Genomic DNA, 15,551 nt, shown 5'->3' on the forward strand with positions numbered 1-15,551 from the left:
GAATGGATTTGGTAAAAATTAAAATAAGGAAGCACCTGCAATTATTAATTGTGGCTCAATGTGTTGGGGAAGCAGAAGGTGCAAGGGGACATTATTTTGATAACTCTCATTCATTCTGTCACACCCCGACTCTCTTTTCATGTGTGTATGTCCCGTTCAATTTTATTACGCTTATTTCTTTGGTAGATACCCTATGCAGACCTCTTTCCAGCACAGAGCACTTGCTAATATATATCCGATTGGGTGAAAAGTTTTGTTTTAACTTTTAACAGTTGGTACCTTGCTGTTCTTTCAACAAGTATTTATTTGAAATTATAAAACAAAAAAATCATAATATGCTAAGAGTTACTTAATCATTTTCTGTGTTTGTGCTGATTTCTTTTTTATCATTCTTATTTCTAGGCCAATGCTCCATGCATCCTCTTCATAGATGAAATTGATGCTATCACACCCAAGAGAGAAGTTGCCTCAAAGGACATGGAGCGGAGAATTGTAGCGCAGCTTCTGACTTGCATGGATGGTCAGGGCTCTTTTAATCTAGTAAAAGTGCTCTATCAAACCTGCTTTTTAAATTGGATCTTGCTCTTTAGGTGAAATTTCAGCTGAATATCATGTCAGCTGCAGATTTCCAAGTACCAAATCAGCAAATTACAGAGGGGTAATTTGTGATAATCTTTACCGAAAGCACAAAAAAGTGGGGTGTGTATCTTGTGGCACCTTAAAGACTAATTGATCTGACGTGGCAGGAGCTTTCAAGGGCCGGAACTCACTTTGCCAGATGCATTAGATACTTTCAGATGACAACCGTGTTTATACATGCTGATGGGTCCAATGTTGAACCTCTAACCTTCCACATGTTGAAGGACTCTAAATTCAATCAGCCACAACCAGCATGATAAGACATGCTGGGAGCAACATCTGTATACCTGGTATAGATAGAAAAATGTGCCAGAAGGCCACAATGTCAAGCAATGCAAAAGGCAAGAGTTGGATGTGTCACGGTATTATGCAGAGAGCACAGATGAGTACAGAATCCAATTAATTGAATGCACAAGGTCTAGTCAGCCTGGTAATGACTTTCAAAAGAGCAACTCAGTAGGAGGTGTTACAACCAATCAGCATTTCTGAGTAAATTAACACTATCGTTGCTATTCTGAAGGGTCATTTAGCATACACAAAAACTGGTTAAATTTGTCACAAAACTCCCTCCTTTATATTCTTCTCCCGCTCCAATTGTGTGTCCTCTTGACAAGTGAGACCACAAAAGTGTATGCAGTAATAAGATTTGTTAATCTCTAAACTGTTGCGGGTGGCGCTGTGGGTTAAACCACAGAGCCTAGGACTTGCCGATCAGAAGGTCGGCGGTTCGAATCCCTGTGACGGGGTGAGCTCCCGTTGCTTGGTCCCTGCTCCTGCCAACCTAGCAGTTCCAAAGCATGTCAAAGTGCAAGTAGATAAATAGGTACCACTCCAGTGGGAAGGTAAATGGCGTTTCTGTGCACAGCTCTGATTCTCCAGAAGCGGCTTAGTCATGCTGGCCACATGACCCAGAAGCTCCCTTGGCCAATAAAGTGAGATGAGCGCCACAACCCCAGAGTCGGTCACGAGTGGACCTAATGGTCAGGGGTCCCTTTACCTTTACCTTTAAGCTGTTGCAAGACCCTTTCTGATAAGTAGGTGTCGTAACATCAATAGTGCAGAGACAATTGCTCCACCCATGTACTACATCAAGGGATAGAAGGCAAATTAAAACACACCACAACATGGACAGATACTATTCCCGTCAACTTGGATGTGTGACTAGCAGGTCAGCCCTTGTTAAGCTTGGTTGGGCCTTGAACTTGCCACACCAAGACACTTGAGAAAAGGGAGATGGGACCCACCCCACCCCTTTAGCTCTGTTGGAAATCCAGCCCAATGCCTCCAGTACCTGTCCAAACGGTTGTGATGAATTATAGAAAGCTATAACAACCCAACAAATGCTGTTGCTACGGGAAGGGCAAAAGGTCTACTTCGTGAAGCCAACTGGGAGAGCATAAAATTCCTTCCCAGCTTTGGCAAGTGATGTTTGTCCATAGCAAGATCATGAGCAAAACTGCAACATGACAGCTGGTAGAAGGCAAGTCGGTGTCAGTGCTAGTGGGACCCTAAATTTATAGCTTGGGCACGGGACAGAAGGAAGTGGTTCTCGCGCCACCTTGCACTGAGGCCCTGTTCCCCAGAAGCCGACTGGTGTAGCCAGGAAGCAGGATTGAATTCTCTGTGCATCTGTTGATTGGCAGGGAGTTCAATCCTGATCAGAAAGGGTTTTGCACTGAAATCCCAGCTAAAGGTCTCGCAGCCCCATTTCATTTTAATGGAAACTGCTTTCTGCTCCTGGAGCAAGGTGAGCAAGCTTGGATCTCGTGCCCATCACCTGCTTTTGGGAGATGCATGCCTTACTGCCCGCGAGGTTCTTCAAAGTCCTGGTGTTTGGACTTCTAAATGCCAAATCGGGTGATTGACAGGCAGGTGGCCCTGGCCCCTGTCAGTCTTGGCCTATAAGGCCAATCCTGATGGAGATCTAGCATGCTGAGTTTCCTTACCTGTTTTATGTGTTCTTCTCTCCTGGCCCAGTATTATCACTGCCAAAGAGCTATAGCAGACATGCTGCGCAGTCCCAGCATTCCCTGTAGCATCATCGCTAGTAAAAGTTGGTGGTACACACCTGAGTTGTGTACTGAGGGTATATAGCACAAATAATGCTTTCCTAACAGCAAAGCGTACTTTCCTTTGCCAGTTCCCTGTGAGTTTATTGTTTTTCCTTCATCTTTCAGACTTGAATAATCTGGCTACTGCTGCTCAGGTCCTAGTAATTGGGGCAACCAACAGACCAGACTCACTGGACCCAGCTCTGCGACGTGCAGGAAGATTTGATCGAGAGATTTGTTTGGGGATTCCGGGTGAAGCAGCCAGAGAGAAGTGTGTGAGCTTTGCTTTTAAAGTTGTTGTTTTTTTAAAAAATGTTCAGTTTATGGCTTGCTAGCTCTTGAATCCAAAAGTTTCTCTTAAACTTTTAACTAAAAAAAAAGCAAATATAGCTGCTGCTTCTGTTGTAGTACAGGAAAAAGTCTGTGTCAGATTTTTCCCTGTAGCATAGACGTCCCAATTCAGACATTTGGCCAATAAAGCAATAATACAGAAAGAGTAGCATGGCTTGTTTAGGATTTTTTGAGGAGTCGATGCCTTCCTGCTATGTTTTCTCATAGATTTATTCATTTTCTATTCAGATGCTTTGGTTTTGGTTCACCTATTACAGGAGTAAGCAGATTAAGGGCTTGTGGGATCTACTTCGCTTTTTACTAGGACCTCGAGACTCACCCTGGTGCAAAAGACAATAGAATTAAAGAACTCTGAGCCCAGGAAACTTTCTTTGAGTAACAGACTGAAAACCTATTCAGCAATCTAATTTGGGACACTGGAGCGGGAGGGAGAACATTGATTTTGTTACTGGTATTGTTTAAAGTTTAAGCAACGAAAAAATGGATCATTCCCGTGGATCTTCTGCAAATCATGCAGAAATCCACCAAAGTTTAATAAATTATAAATATCTCTGCCCCTTTCATAAGCTCTGGGACAAATAATTCAATAACTTATTATTTTCTTTCTTTCTTTCTTTCTTTCTTTCTTTCTTTCTTTCTTTCTTTCTTTCGTAAAGACTAAAACTGTAGTAATTTCTTCCTTTTTCTTCCCTTTGCCAGAATTCTGAAGACATTGTGTCGAAAACTTAGATTGCAGGAATCTTTTGACTTTGGTCATTTGGCTCATTTGACCCCCGGCTACGTTGGTGCTGATCTCATGGCACTGTGCCGTGAAGCTGCAATGTGCACTGTGAATAGAGTTCTCATTAAGCTGGAGATGGAGCAGCACAAAGTCCTGAGAAGTAACGAAAGGTCATCTGGACAAGACATGGAAAAGGATACTGAAGAGCTTGTAAGACAGGTTATCAAAGAGCCAGATCTTCCCACTATGGTATGTATTTTCTTTGTATCCTTTCCCTGTATCCTACTATAACTCTTCCTTAACTTTTAATATTTCCCCCTTGGTATATGCATTAGTATTTCCTTCATTAGGGCAAACTTTGCAAAAGCCTGACAATGGTCTATTAGGAGATGCATGTGATCCTCCATATGTTGCTGAACTACAATTCCCATCAGCCCTAGCCAACATGGCCAAAGGTTAAGGTTGCTGGGAGTTGTAGTCCAACAATGTTTGGTGGGCCAAAGGTTTCACAGCCCTGAACTATAACATCACAAAGTAGCAAGCAAACTTTTGAGTTCTCCAGAACTCATTTTTGGACTGGATGTTCAGTAAAATGATGAGGGAGAACCAGATATACTTCCCTGAGCTCGTTGGAACAAGCATGGGATTAAAATGTAGTAATTATAATAGTTATATTATATTTATTTACTTATTTACTTCTTTTATTTACTTATGTAGGAAGAATTTATGAACCACTTGATTCTTAAAAAAACCTAAGCAGTAATCAATAATATAAAAATAAAATTATGTACATTTATTTTTAGAAGAATAAAGATGTGTTAAATTGAAGGGCAAGAATTAATAAATGGCAAAACCTAAAAGTACAAAGAGCAGTGCAAATATGTTCAATTAAAGAGATTTTTTTCCTTTTTTAGAAAAGAGCCTTGGCTTCTAAAGGTCATGCATAAGCAAAAAAACAAAAACAGAACCATAAACTTTTATTGCGCTAGCCAAAGGCCATGACATCTTCCAAAGAAGGGGAAAAAAACACCAGTAGCTACGCATGCAGAAAAACCATGATCAAATCCACCAGAATTCCTTATTACGCAGAATAAAAAGTAATTCTCAAAGAAATGTGCAGATTAGAGCTTGGAGTCTCCTTCATAAGCCAATAAGACATGAATCTCTGGCATTCTCTTGGAATACATAAACACATTAATGGAATGCAAGACAGTGAATTGCCTACTAAAGTTAATTATAATAATTATAATAATTATAATTTATTATTTATACCCCGCCCATCTGGCTGAGTTTCCCCAGCCACTCTGGGCGGATCCCAGTCAATGTTAAAAACAGTACAGCGTTACATATTAAAAATTAAAAAAATTAGTTTGTGCTTGTCTTGAACTCAATTGTTCCTGCAATATTTCACTACAAAAGGATGCTGTTAAGTACCGTATTTTTCGCCCCATAGGACGCACCGGCCCATAGGACGCACCTAGTTTTTTGGGGGGGAAATAAAGGGGGGAAAATTTATTTCCCCCCCAGGTGCGCTGTGCTAAGCCCGAAGCTTGGGGCGTGCGGAGCTCAGCGCGCCCCAAGCTTCTGGGTGCCGGCAAGGTCTCCGCTAGCCGTGGGAGAGCGCTGCGCTAATCCCGGAGCTCAGCGCGCCCCAAGCTTCTGGGTGCAGGCAAGCTCTCCGCTAGCCCTGGGAGAGCTGGGTCTCCCACGGCTAGCAGATAGCTTCCTGAAGCCTGGAGAGTGAGAGGGGTCGGTGCACACTGACCCCCCCTCGGTCTCCAGGCTTCAGCGAAAGCCTGCATTCGCCCCATAGGACGCACACACATTTCCCCTTCATTTTTGGAGGGGAAAAAGTGCGTCTTATAGGGCGAAAAATACGGTGACTGTAGTCTTTGGCCAGTTTCAAGCATGTTGTAATCAAGCTCCTGCCTTCATTGTTATTAATCCATACATGATTAAACTTTAGGAGGTTCTCCCTCTAACCTGTTCTTGTATTTCCTGCTACTCCTGATCTTTCTTCTCTAGGATGAATTGCAGAGGCTGCTCCAGTTGCTAAAGGAACCAGACCCCCTTGGGGAAGATCAGCTGCAAAAGCTATGCATTGAGTTGAATGATTTCATTGTTGCGCTCTCTTCGGTGCAACCCTCTGCCAAGAGAGAAGGCTTTGTAACAGTCCCCGATGTGACGTGGGCGGATGTGGGCGCCCTGGAGGATATTCGGGAGGAGCTCACCATGGCAATACTGGTAGGGGCTGGACACAGCTACAAAGTCCTGTTAATGCACGCGAGGCTGAAATAGCTTCTGGAGGTTAAGCTGTGCAATTCTGCCAGGGCATTTTTGTGGGTTTCTCGCTTTAAAGAATATGAGAGGAAACGAGCGGCGTTCTTGGCCTATCGAGTTTGCAGGAAGCAAGAAATGGTCTAGTGGTTTCACTTGGAAATGGAGGCTTATTGATTAAAGTGCGACATTATAATTAGTCAGCAGCTTCCTTTTCCAGTCAAGTCAGAATGTAGTTTGAGGAAACAGTAAGAGGAAGCAGTACATAGAAAGGAGACATTGCAGTTCCAAGTACAGTGGTGCCTCAGGTTACATACGCTTCAGGTTACATACGCTTCAGGTTACAGACTCTGCTAACCCAGAAATAGTGCTTCAGGTTAAGAACTTTGCTTCAGGATGAGAACAGAATTTGTGCTCTGGCAGCACGGCGGCAGCAGGAGGCCCCATTAGCTAAAGTTGTGCTTCAGGTTAAGAACAGTTTCAGGTTAAGTACAGACCTCCGGAACGAATTAAATACTTAACCTGAGGTACCACTGTAATTCTTTCCGTCAGTCTCCAGCACCAATGAGTCTTGGCCAGGCCTAGCTAATGGTCAGAGAGATAGGGGCCATAGTCCTGCAGCAGTTGGAAGGCCACAGGTTCCCCATCACTTGTCTCTAGTATAGTCTGCTTGAGGACTGAACTGTTCCTTTTTTAAAAGGAGAAACAAGTGCTATAAGAAGTAACTGCAGTGTGCAGAAAGCTGTTACCAGAGACTTGGATGGAGGGAAATACAAACACTCCCTGAGTTGGTAATGCATAAAAACAAACAAGTCCTTTTTTAATTTAAGCTTGAGACGTGTAGGTGTAACACTGGCTCCTATATCCCATGGTTTACAAATTGGGCACCAGGCTCGGGAGTAATAATAATAATAATAAAACTCATTATTTATATCCCGCCCGTCTGGCTGGGTTGCCCCAGCCACTCTGGGCGGCTTCCAACAAAACACTAAAATACAATACCCTATTAAACATTAAAAGCTTCCCTAAACAGGGCTGCCTTCAGATGTCTTCTAAAAGTTTGGTAGCTACTTTTCGCTTTGACATCTGGTGGGAGGGCGTTCCACAGGGCGGGTGCCACTACCGAGAAGGCCCTCTGCCTGGTTCCCTGTAACTTGGCTTCTCGCAGTGAGGGAACCGCCAGAAGGCCCTCGGTGCTGGACCTCAGTGTCCGGGCAGAACGATGCAGGTGGAGACGCTCCTTCAGGTCTACTGGGCTGAGGCCGTTTAGGGCTTTAAAGGTCAGCAGCAACACTTTGGATTGTGCTCAGAAACATACTGGGAGCCAGTGTAGGTCTTTCAAGACCGGTGTTATATGGTCTCGGCTGCCACTGCCGCATTCTGGATTAGTTTGTAGTTTCCGGGTCACCTTCAAAGGTAGCCCCACATAGAGCGCATTGCAGTAGTCCAAGCGAGAGATAACTAGAGCATGCAGCACTCTGGCAAGACAGTCCGCGGGCAGGTAGGGTCTCAGTCTGCGTACCAGATGGAGCTGATAAACAGCTGCCCTGGACACAGAATTAACCTGTGCCTCCATGGATAGCTGTGAGTCCAAAATGACTCCCAGGCTGTGCACCTGGTCCTTCAGGGGCACAGTTACCCCATTCAGGACCAGGGAGTGCCATGTTGCCCCACACCAGAGAACCAGCAGCTGCTGGGAGCTTGCTTCTCTTCCTAATAAAAAGCCCAACAAAACTTTTCTTCTTTTGGAATAGCCTGGTTGCTGTGTTTTTTATAAGACCTTCCATATCCCCATTCAGGCTTCCTATCTATCTGAGTGTTTGTGTCTTGTGTCTTCCGTCAACTATAGGCTGCCCTGCCTTAGAGAGGGCCTTTTGAGAGCTATATATTTTATGTAAGTTTTGAAACCCCTTTCATATTGAGTGGCCGCCTCCAAAGGCTACAGTCGAATTGGGAAGCAGGACCATTCCAGAAAGTTCTATTTGGCTCTTCCTCTCTTGACTCTTTTCATCCCAGCTGATCATTTTTATAAGGACTGCTATTAAATTAGTGTCTGAGTTTATATCTTTTTCCTCTTCACTTTATAATCCTATTTAATCTTTTGAGCAATATATATTTTTTCTGCAGATTTTAAGCCTGTGGATAGGGACTGTCTTATGAATGCCACCCTGGAAGCCTTTTTCAGCTAAATAGCTGGGTAAAGAAGTTTTTAAAAAGCGGACAAAGAGGCCTAGACAGGGCTGGAGCAGAGTCTACTTCACCCAAGTTGCCTCAGCACTTGCTGCCTCCTCCCCTTGTCCTTGACATGTTGTTTGCTGAAGATAGACCTCTTTGAGACCCAAGAGAATTTTTTTTAGGACCCACCCTCTTGTGACTGTATTTCTTTAAAACTGCCTTTAATATCATCTTTTAAATTGTTACCTACCCTGGGACCTTATGGCAAAGGGATGTTGAGGATGATGGTGCTACCACTTCTATTATTACATTATTACTAATAATTACGCTGATTAATTCCACCCATGCCTTGGCCATCTTTGAAAGCATTCTTTATAGATAATGTCAGAGCCCAGATGCCTCTCCCCTGCCCCCAGCCATGTAAAAGAGGACTTCAGCCTGGGCTTCCTTGGTGCTCGGCATTCCACCATGCCATCTCTGGAGCAGCCACATGTTTGTGACCTGGTAGTTGGCTGCTTGTATGTGTAGGAGTACAGTGGTGCCTCGCAAGATGAAAAGAATCCGTTCTGTGATTCTCTTCCTCTAGCGGTTTTTTCGTCTTGCGAAGCAAGCCCATTGATGGATTAGCGCTATTAGCGGCTTTTAACGGCTTTTAGCGGCTTATCTGCTGATTGGATCAGCTGATAAGCGGCTTAGCGGCTTAGAAAAGGGGGGGGAGGGGAAAAAAACCAGCAGGAACTCGCAAGACATTGTGGTCTTGCGAAGCAAGCCCATAGGAAATTCGTTTTGCGAAGCACCTCCAAAACGGAAAACTCTTTCGTCTAGCGAGTTTTCCGTCTTGCGAGGCATTCGTCTTGCGGGGCACCACTGTAGTTATGCATGCTGTGTTGACTTAAACTGGTTTGATGGTGCTGGGGCCCAGCACCAAAAGTGTGGGAGGTTGACTTTCCAAGCAATATTCCTCTACATTGAAGACCTTACAACACACAGCACCATCATTTGCAGGCCTCGGTCGATACTGCTTCTTATCAGTTGTCACTATGCTTGAGAAGACAGCAAGTGCTGTGAACACAAGTTATCTTTAAGCTCTTTTGGACAACTTTAGCAGGTCTTTTCTTTTTTCATGTAGGCCAGGAGTGGATAATCTTTTTGGCCCAGCAGGCCAGATCTTTCTCTCCCACACCCATGGGCTAGCTTTGACAGCTGGGCAGAACCATCTACCTGCCAATCATCTGAGGTCATAATGTGGGGGGAAATAGTGACCAAGCAGGATAGAACCCCTGGACAATCAGCTAATGAGCTGCAGGGGCGTCGGGTCAATCATACTTTCTGCCATATCGAGCCTGCCCATCAGCTGACATCACCTGCCCATTGAGGTGATCTCACCTGGTTGTCAGGTGGGCCTGGCTTCAGAAAATTGGAACTCTGGTGGACCAGGATTTGTCTGAGGTTCCCCAGCCCTGATGTCCTGTTGAGACTTTTCAGAATCTTTCATCTGTACCAAAGGCGTGTCTCCCTTGGGAGGTTGTGGGCTCCCCTTCCTTGGAGGTTTTTAAGCAGAGGTTGGATGGCCATCTGTCATGGTTGCTTTAGTTGAGATTCCTGCATTGCAGGGGGTTGGACTAGATGACCCTCGCGGTCCCTTCCAACTCTATGATTCTATAAATAGCTGGCACTTCCATTTTCACCCACCCGCGACTCTTGTTACAGGCACCCGTGCGGAATCCTGAGCAATTCAGAGCCCTTGGCCTCTCGGCTCCAGCTGGTGTGCTGCTTGCTGGCCCTCCTGGTTGCGGCAAAACGCTACTTGCTAAGGTAACGTTGATATAATCATAGTAACCGCTTGTACTAAGGGATATGGAATCACATTAAATGGGTGTCTCACATCTGGAGCTCCACTGTGTGTCTTGCGTCCGAACCAGCTTGGGCCTCTTGAGTATACTTTGGACTTGTGGGTCTCTCCTGAAGATCATTTTGCACTTGTTTCTGTGCTGCAAGTGTAAAGCAATCAGGCATTGCTACAAAGTAATTGTGTGAAGTACTCCTCCAAGATGCACTGGTGGCCACTAATTTGTGTGGCTTGGAAAGGGTGTTGCCAGGCTTCAGGGACTTGGCGTCCTCCCACCCTTTGGCAGTAGATAAGCAGAACAAAGCGAAAGGAGTGTCTTACCAGTTAGACATTTTAATGATCATAGCAAGAGAACAAAGAATCCATCTCTAGGAATGAAGGTGTTCACCCAATTAAGGATTCCACCCACTTCCCCCCTTGTCACTTCTGTGTCTTGCAACCTGATCTCGCAGCCACTGTGCTTTCTGTGCTGCCGCCTTATCTGCTTTCCTTGATCTTGGACTGAGCGGATGGATGCTTTCCAGCGAAAGGGAGTCTGTTAACTCTCTCTCTCCCAGTTCTTCTTCTCCTAGCTGTTCACCACCCAGTTCTTCCCAACTTCGGTCTTTTGAACTATGTCCCTCTGCAAGCCACTGTTCCAAATCTATACTGTCCTCCTGCTCCTGGGAAGATTCAGGATCCTGAGCAGGGGGAGGCTCCCTCCATTCCTCCTCAGTGCAGCCCTCCTCAGCATGATCCCTTACAGGTATTGAGTAAATTCATGGAGGATAGGAGTCTCAGAGGATATTGGTCCTGATGGTTAGAAGGGAAACCCCCATTCTTCCCATTTCCCCCTCATCCGCATACAGTGCTGTGACCTGGTTTTCTTCAACCTGGTGCCCTCTAGATGTTTTGGACTGCAGCATAGCCAAGTAGCCAGGGATGGCACTTGGTTGTACCAGGTCACACCGTTTTTAACCAGCTCGGTCTGCAGAGCTTTCGGTCATATAAGTGGTTTGCTGCGCCTCTTTCTGAATTGTGTTATTCATTTTCTTCGTAGGGAGATGATAATTCAGGGAAAGGACTCCGGCTCCATGACAAGAGTACATGCTTGTATGGAGAAGATCCCAGGTTCAGTCCCTGACATTCCCCTCCTATAGGGCTGGGGTAGATTCCTAGAAGCCACTGCCATCATTGTTAATAACACTGAGCTAGATGGACAAATGTTCTGATTCTGTATAACCCTGTATTCCTGGGTTATATTTTTGTGTGTTTTTAATGTTTGGTGTATTGTTAGATGCCAGAAGGGTCTTCATGGATGCAAAGTGAGGGCAAAATATATTGATAAAATTAGTATATGCAATTAGTATATGAAATTAGTTTATTTCCTTGCCTCTTCCCCAGGCTGTGGCAAATGAGTCTGGACTGAATTTCATATCCGTGAAAGGCCCTGAACTGTTGAATATGGTAAGTTCTGTTTGTTGTGCTCAGTTGTCACTGATTTGGGGTTTGCAGGGAACGTGAAGTGTTTTGATGCTGAGCCCAAATTGACTTTACCAAATCCATACTATTAGAATACGTTTTTACAGTGGTCCGTTAGAGCTGCTGGCTTGCAAGTGAAATGACAAAATGAATTTGGTAGTTTAATTCTAGCCTAATTCTATGCACCTCTAATGGTTTAGGGTGGGAGGATTTCTGAATGCACTGTGGTTAGAGAGGGCTTGCTTGAAGCTCACAAAAGTTAAAATCTTAAACGTCCTTCCCCAGCCTTGTGTTTCAGATGTTTTGAACTGCAACTTCCATCAGCTGCAGCTGGCATGGCTAAGATGACTGAAGCTGAGGGAAATTACAGCTCAAAATATCCAGAGGGCACCAGGTTGGAGAATACTGATCTTGAGGGTAAAGCAATATCTGAACAGGTCCTTTTGACAAGCCTGTTCAAATGATTGGGCATATGATACTTATCTTAAAGATCTTACAGTGATTTCCCCTCCTTCCTCTGTCCTTTTCCAGTATGTGGGGGAAAGCGAACGTGCTGTACGTCAGGTTTTCCAGCGTGCAAGGAATTCGGCGCCTTGTGTCATATTCTTTGACGAAGTTGATGCTTTGTGTCCCCGGAGATCAGACCGTGAGGTGAGCCTAAAAACACTTCCACCAATAGCTTAGATCCACTGGAGGACTGGGGGAATATGTAAATAGGTGTCTTTTGTCAGATTCATTTCCTTTAACAATAATCCTATGAACTGGCTGTTATTCCTAGAAAAGAAATTAAGTAACCTGATCAAACTGCCATAATTACTGTACTTTTCGCTCCATTGGACGCAGTTTTCCCCCTCCAAAAACTGAGGGGAAATGTGTGTGCATCCTATGGAGCGAATGCAGGCTTGTGCCATAGCCACGCGCAACCCCCTCCGGCAGGGAGATATTGCGCGGGGCTAAAGAGGAAGCCAAGGCAGCGAGTGGGATGGATCCCGCTCGCTGCCTTGGCTTGTTCCATAGCTGCGCGCAACCCCTCCGGCAGGGAGAGGCTGCACGGGGCTATGGCTTCTTTAGCTCCACGCAGCCTCTCCCGGCAGGGAGGGATTGTGTGGGGCTAAAGAGGAAGCCGAAGCAGCCAGAGAGATCCATCCCGCTCGCTGCCTTGGCTTGTGCCATAGCCGCATACAACCCCTCTGGCAGGGAGAGGTTGTGCGCAGCCTGTACGCTGCTCTTTGGGGCTGGGGGGGGAAAACATTTTTTTATTGATTTCCCCATCTAAAAACTAGGTGCGCCCTATGGTCCGGTGCGCCCTATGGTGTGAAAAATACAGTACTTTCAAGGCCTCAGGCCACATCACCTAAACCTAAACCAACCTGCACACTGATTCATTTATCCCCTGCTTTAAAGCTGTTAACTTTTTAAATAGCAGCAACTTCCTTTATTTTCTCTTTGTCAAAGTAACATCCCAATGCAAATCCTATGGGAACCAAAGCTCCGGCCCAGTGGTCTCGCACAAGATGCAAAATATTCACCATAGTTAGTGACCTGAAGGCCTGAAAGTGTGATCCCGACCTGAGGGCTTCAACCAAAGACGCTCTTGTTTATAAGACTGTACAGACTCTCTGTCACATTGTGACTCTTTGCACCTGGAAGACAGCAGACCTCCAGGACATCCCTTTATCTCTACAAACTGCTGCCTCTGTGCCCCTCAGTCGGGAGTCATCTACCACCACCCCATCTCTTTTTCTCTGGGAAGTGGCAGGAATCATTCTATACGTGGTAACTTCTACAACCATCTCAGTGTATTCTGAGGTCTGCAGTTGCTTAGCACATTCAATCTCAAAGCAGGCTAACTTTAACCCACTGGTTTTGAAGCTCTGTTGTGTAAACTAACCATAGTTACTGTAAACCAGATAAAAACAGCAATCTGCATTTAAGAGAAACAAAAAGGCTCATTTGTGAGGGGATGGGCTAGCAATTCATTAGTTTACCTGGACAAACAAGAGCTTAAACTAGTGCTTAGTATTTTTTACTCCATCTTTCACTTGAAACAGCTCCCAGAACGTCTTACAGGTACCAGTAATAATATTAATAAGGCTATGAAAATCCTGGATGACCCTAGAATGTGGATGGTGGACTGTATCCTTATGACCTCCCCCCTGCCAAGTTTGACTGAAGGATGGGGCCACCCCTTTATGACATTGTGACTAGCTCAGTTCCCCTCAGCTGGTCAGCAGTGTGAGTCAGCTAAGATGCGCTGTCAGCATCAAGCAGTTTCTTTTTAACATCTTTTTGTCATCTTTTCAATTCACTGCATAGTCGGGTGCCAGTGTCCGTGTAGTGAACCAGTTGCTAACAGAGATGGATGGCCTGGAATCTCGTCGTCAGGTTTTCATTATGGCAGCCACCAACAGGCCAGGTAAGAATGGTTAAACAGTTGTAGCTCCACCTTGGGAGTCTGTTCTGCCACTTGTACACGTGTCTGAAATCAGCAGCTTAAGTACGGCATACGTTAATTGGGTTGTTGTTTTTATTTTGTGTGTGTGTGTGTGTGTGTGTGTGTGTGTATATATATATATATATAGTGATTTTTATGTTGACCTTGTTCTGTGAGCTGCTCTGAGACCTCCGTGTATAGGGCAGTATATAAATTCAATAAATAAGAATAAGAATAAATAATAATAATGTATGTGGTTTATACACACAAACACAGGGAAATTGTGTGTGTAAAGTAGCAGTTCTTTTAGGGATTTGAGAAGCAACACACTGTGTGCATTTGAATTTTGGTGCCTCTGCTTAAGAAGCTGGGATCTGAGCTATGGTCAACAGCTTGGGAACAAAGCCAACAGCTTAATATTGTGACTTGTTCCAAAACCATTAACCATAGTTTCCCAGTGTGGATGAAATGTGAAACCATAGTTAATGGAATGTTTCCTGGGTTGTTTGCTGGCTCATATAAAAAGACTGCATGTGCAGCCAGGAGGAAGGACTGGAGATTGCTTGACGTACCCATGGCCTCTCGGGCTGCTGGTGTACCTGATGAGCTCTCTGAGATGAGGTGTCTCTAGGGAAGCTGTCCTAGGTTGTCGTCTCGAACCCAGATAATAGTCTGAGGGCAAGCTGATTTTATCTTTTCCCTCCTCTTCGATAGTCTGCACCATTTCTTGCTGGTTCATTTGCTAAACAGAGGCAAGTTTTCTCAAAAGCCTGATGGTCTTTTCCAGTTGTCCCTGCTTTGCCAGAGAGGCGCAGGTCATCTTCTTATTCCACTAAGAACCATAAAAATGAAGTCAGCTCAAAGCAGAAATTCAGTGATCTGACTAGATATAAAGAAAGTAATTTCATAGCTTATGCAGGTTTAACCTGGCAGCAGTGGCAAGGGAGCAACTCAGTGGCTATACCTACAGCCTGTCTGCTGTGATTAACTCATGTTACCCAGTGAAGAAACCAGGATGTTTAAGGTCACAATATTCCCTAATATAAAATCTACCCTTTCCTCTTTTTGTTGGTGCAGAACAACCATTCCTAAATGGAATTAAATCAATTAAAATCCTCATGGGCATGAAAGGGGAAGGTAGGGGAGCAAACAAGTCCAAGGTTCACCATGAGTCTTATACCCTGGAGGGAATTGTTTCCTGTTACAACAGAACTGGGCCACTGTGTTTATGCCATAATAATCTTTACCAAACTATGAGAGGACTCCTTTCAACATCTAGGATGGCGGAAATGAGTGGTCAGCCACCTGTGTCCTTCTTTTGACTTCAGGATTCTGTGTGATCAGATGTCTGCTACTAATCTAGCGTCCCTTTTTTTTGAGTTAACTGTGCCAGCTACCTAAAATAAACACACCACTTGTTTCTGGGTAATCAACATAATATGTGCATAAACCCATAATTTCGCGGTAAAGAAGAGGTATGTAGTTGTGGTAAATGATGGCATTCCTTCTTTCCGGAAAGAAGGCACTTTGAGAAATGTAGTTTTCTGTTCTCAAAAGCTTCCTGTGGTCTGCCTTCTGGGTGTGTCTTCCTTG

The 15,551-nt window shown here is 44.7% G+C and overlaps 1 protein-coding gene across 1 annotated transcript in view; it reads left to right on the forward strand.

Moving 5' to 3' along the window:
• NVL (nuclear VCP like) overlaps window positions 1-15,551 on the forward strand; it is a 40,476-nt gene that overhangs the window by 13,466 nt on the left and 11,459 nt on the right. Inside the window, exons 11-18 of the mRNA XM_083496052.1 lie at window positions 403-520; window positions 2,817-2,961; window positions 3,741-4,011; window positions 5,788-6,006; window positions 9,925-10,029; window positions 11,447-11,509; window positions 12,056-12,175; window positions 13,841-13,940. Of these exons, the coding sequence (XP_083352178.1) occupies window positions 403-520; window positions 2,817-2,961; window positions 3,741-4,011; window positions 5,788-6,006; window positions 9,925-10,029; window positions 11,447-11,509; window positions 12,056-12,175; window positions 13,841-13,940 (1,141 nt within the window). The remainder of the gene's footprint in view (window positions 1-402; window positions 521-2,816; window positions 2,962-3,740; window positions 4,012-5,787; window positions 6,007-9,924; window positions 10,030-11,446; window positions 11,510-12,055; window positions 12,176-13,840; window positions 13,941-15,551) is intronic.

The sequence above is a fragment of the Podarcis liolepis genome, assembly GCF_965112155.1.
Source record: "Podarcis liolepis genome assembly, chromosome: 3".
Lineage (NCBI taxonomy): Eukaryota > Metazoa > Chordata > Lepidosauria > Squamata > Lacertidae > Podarcis > Podarcis liolepis.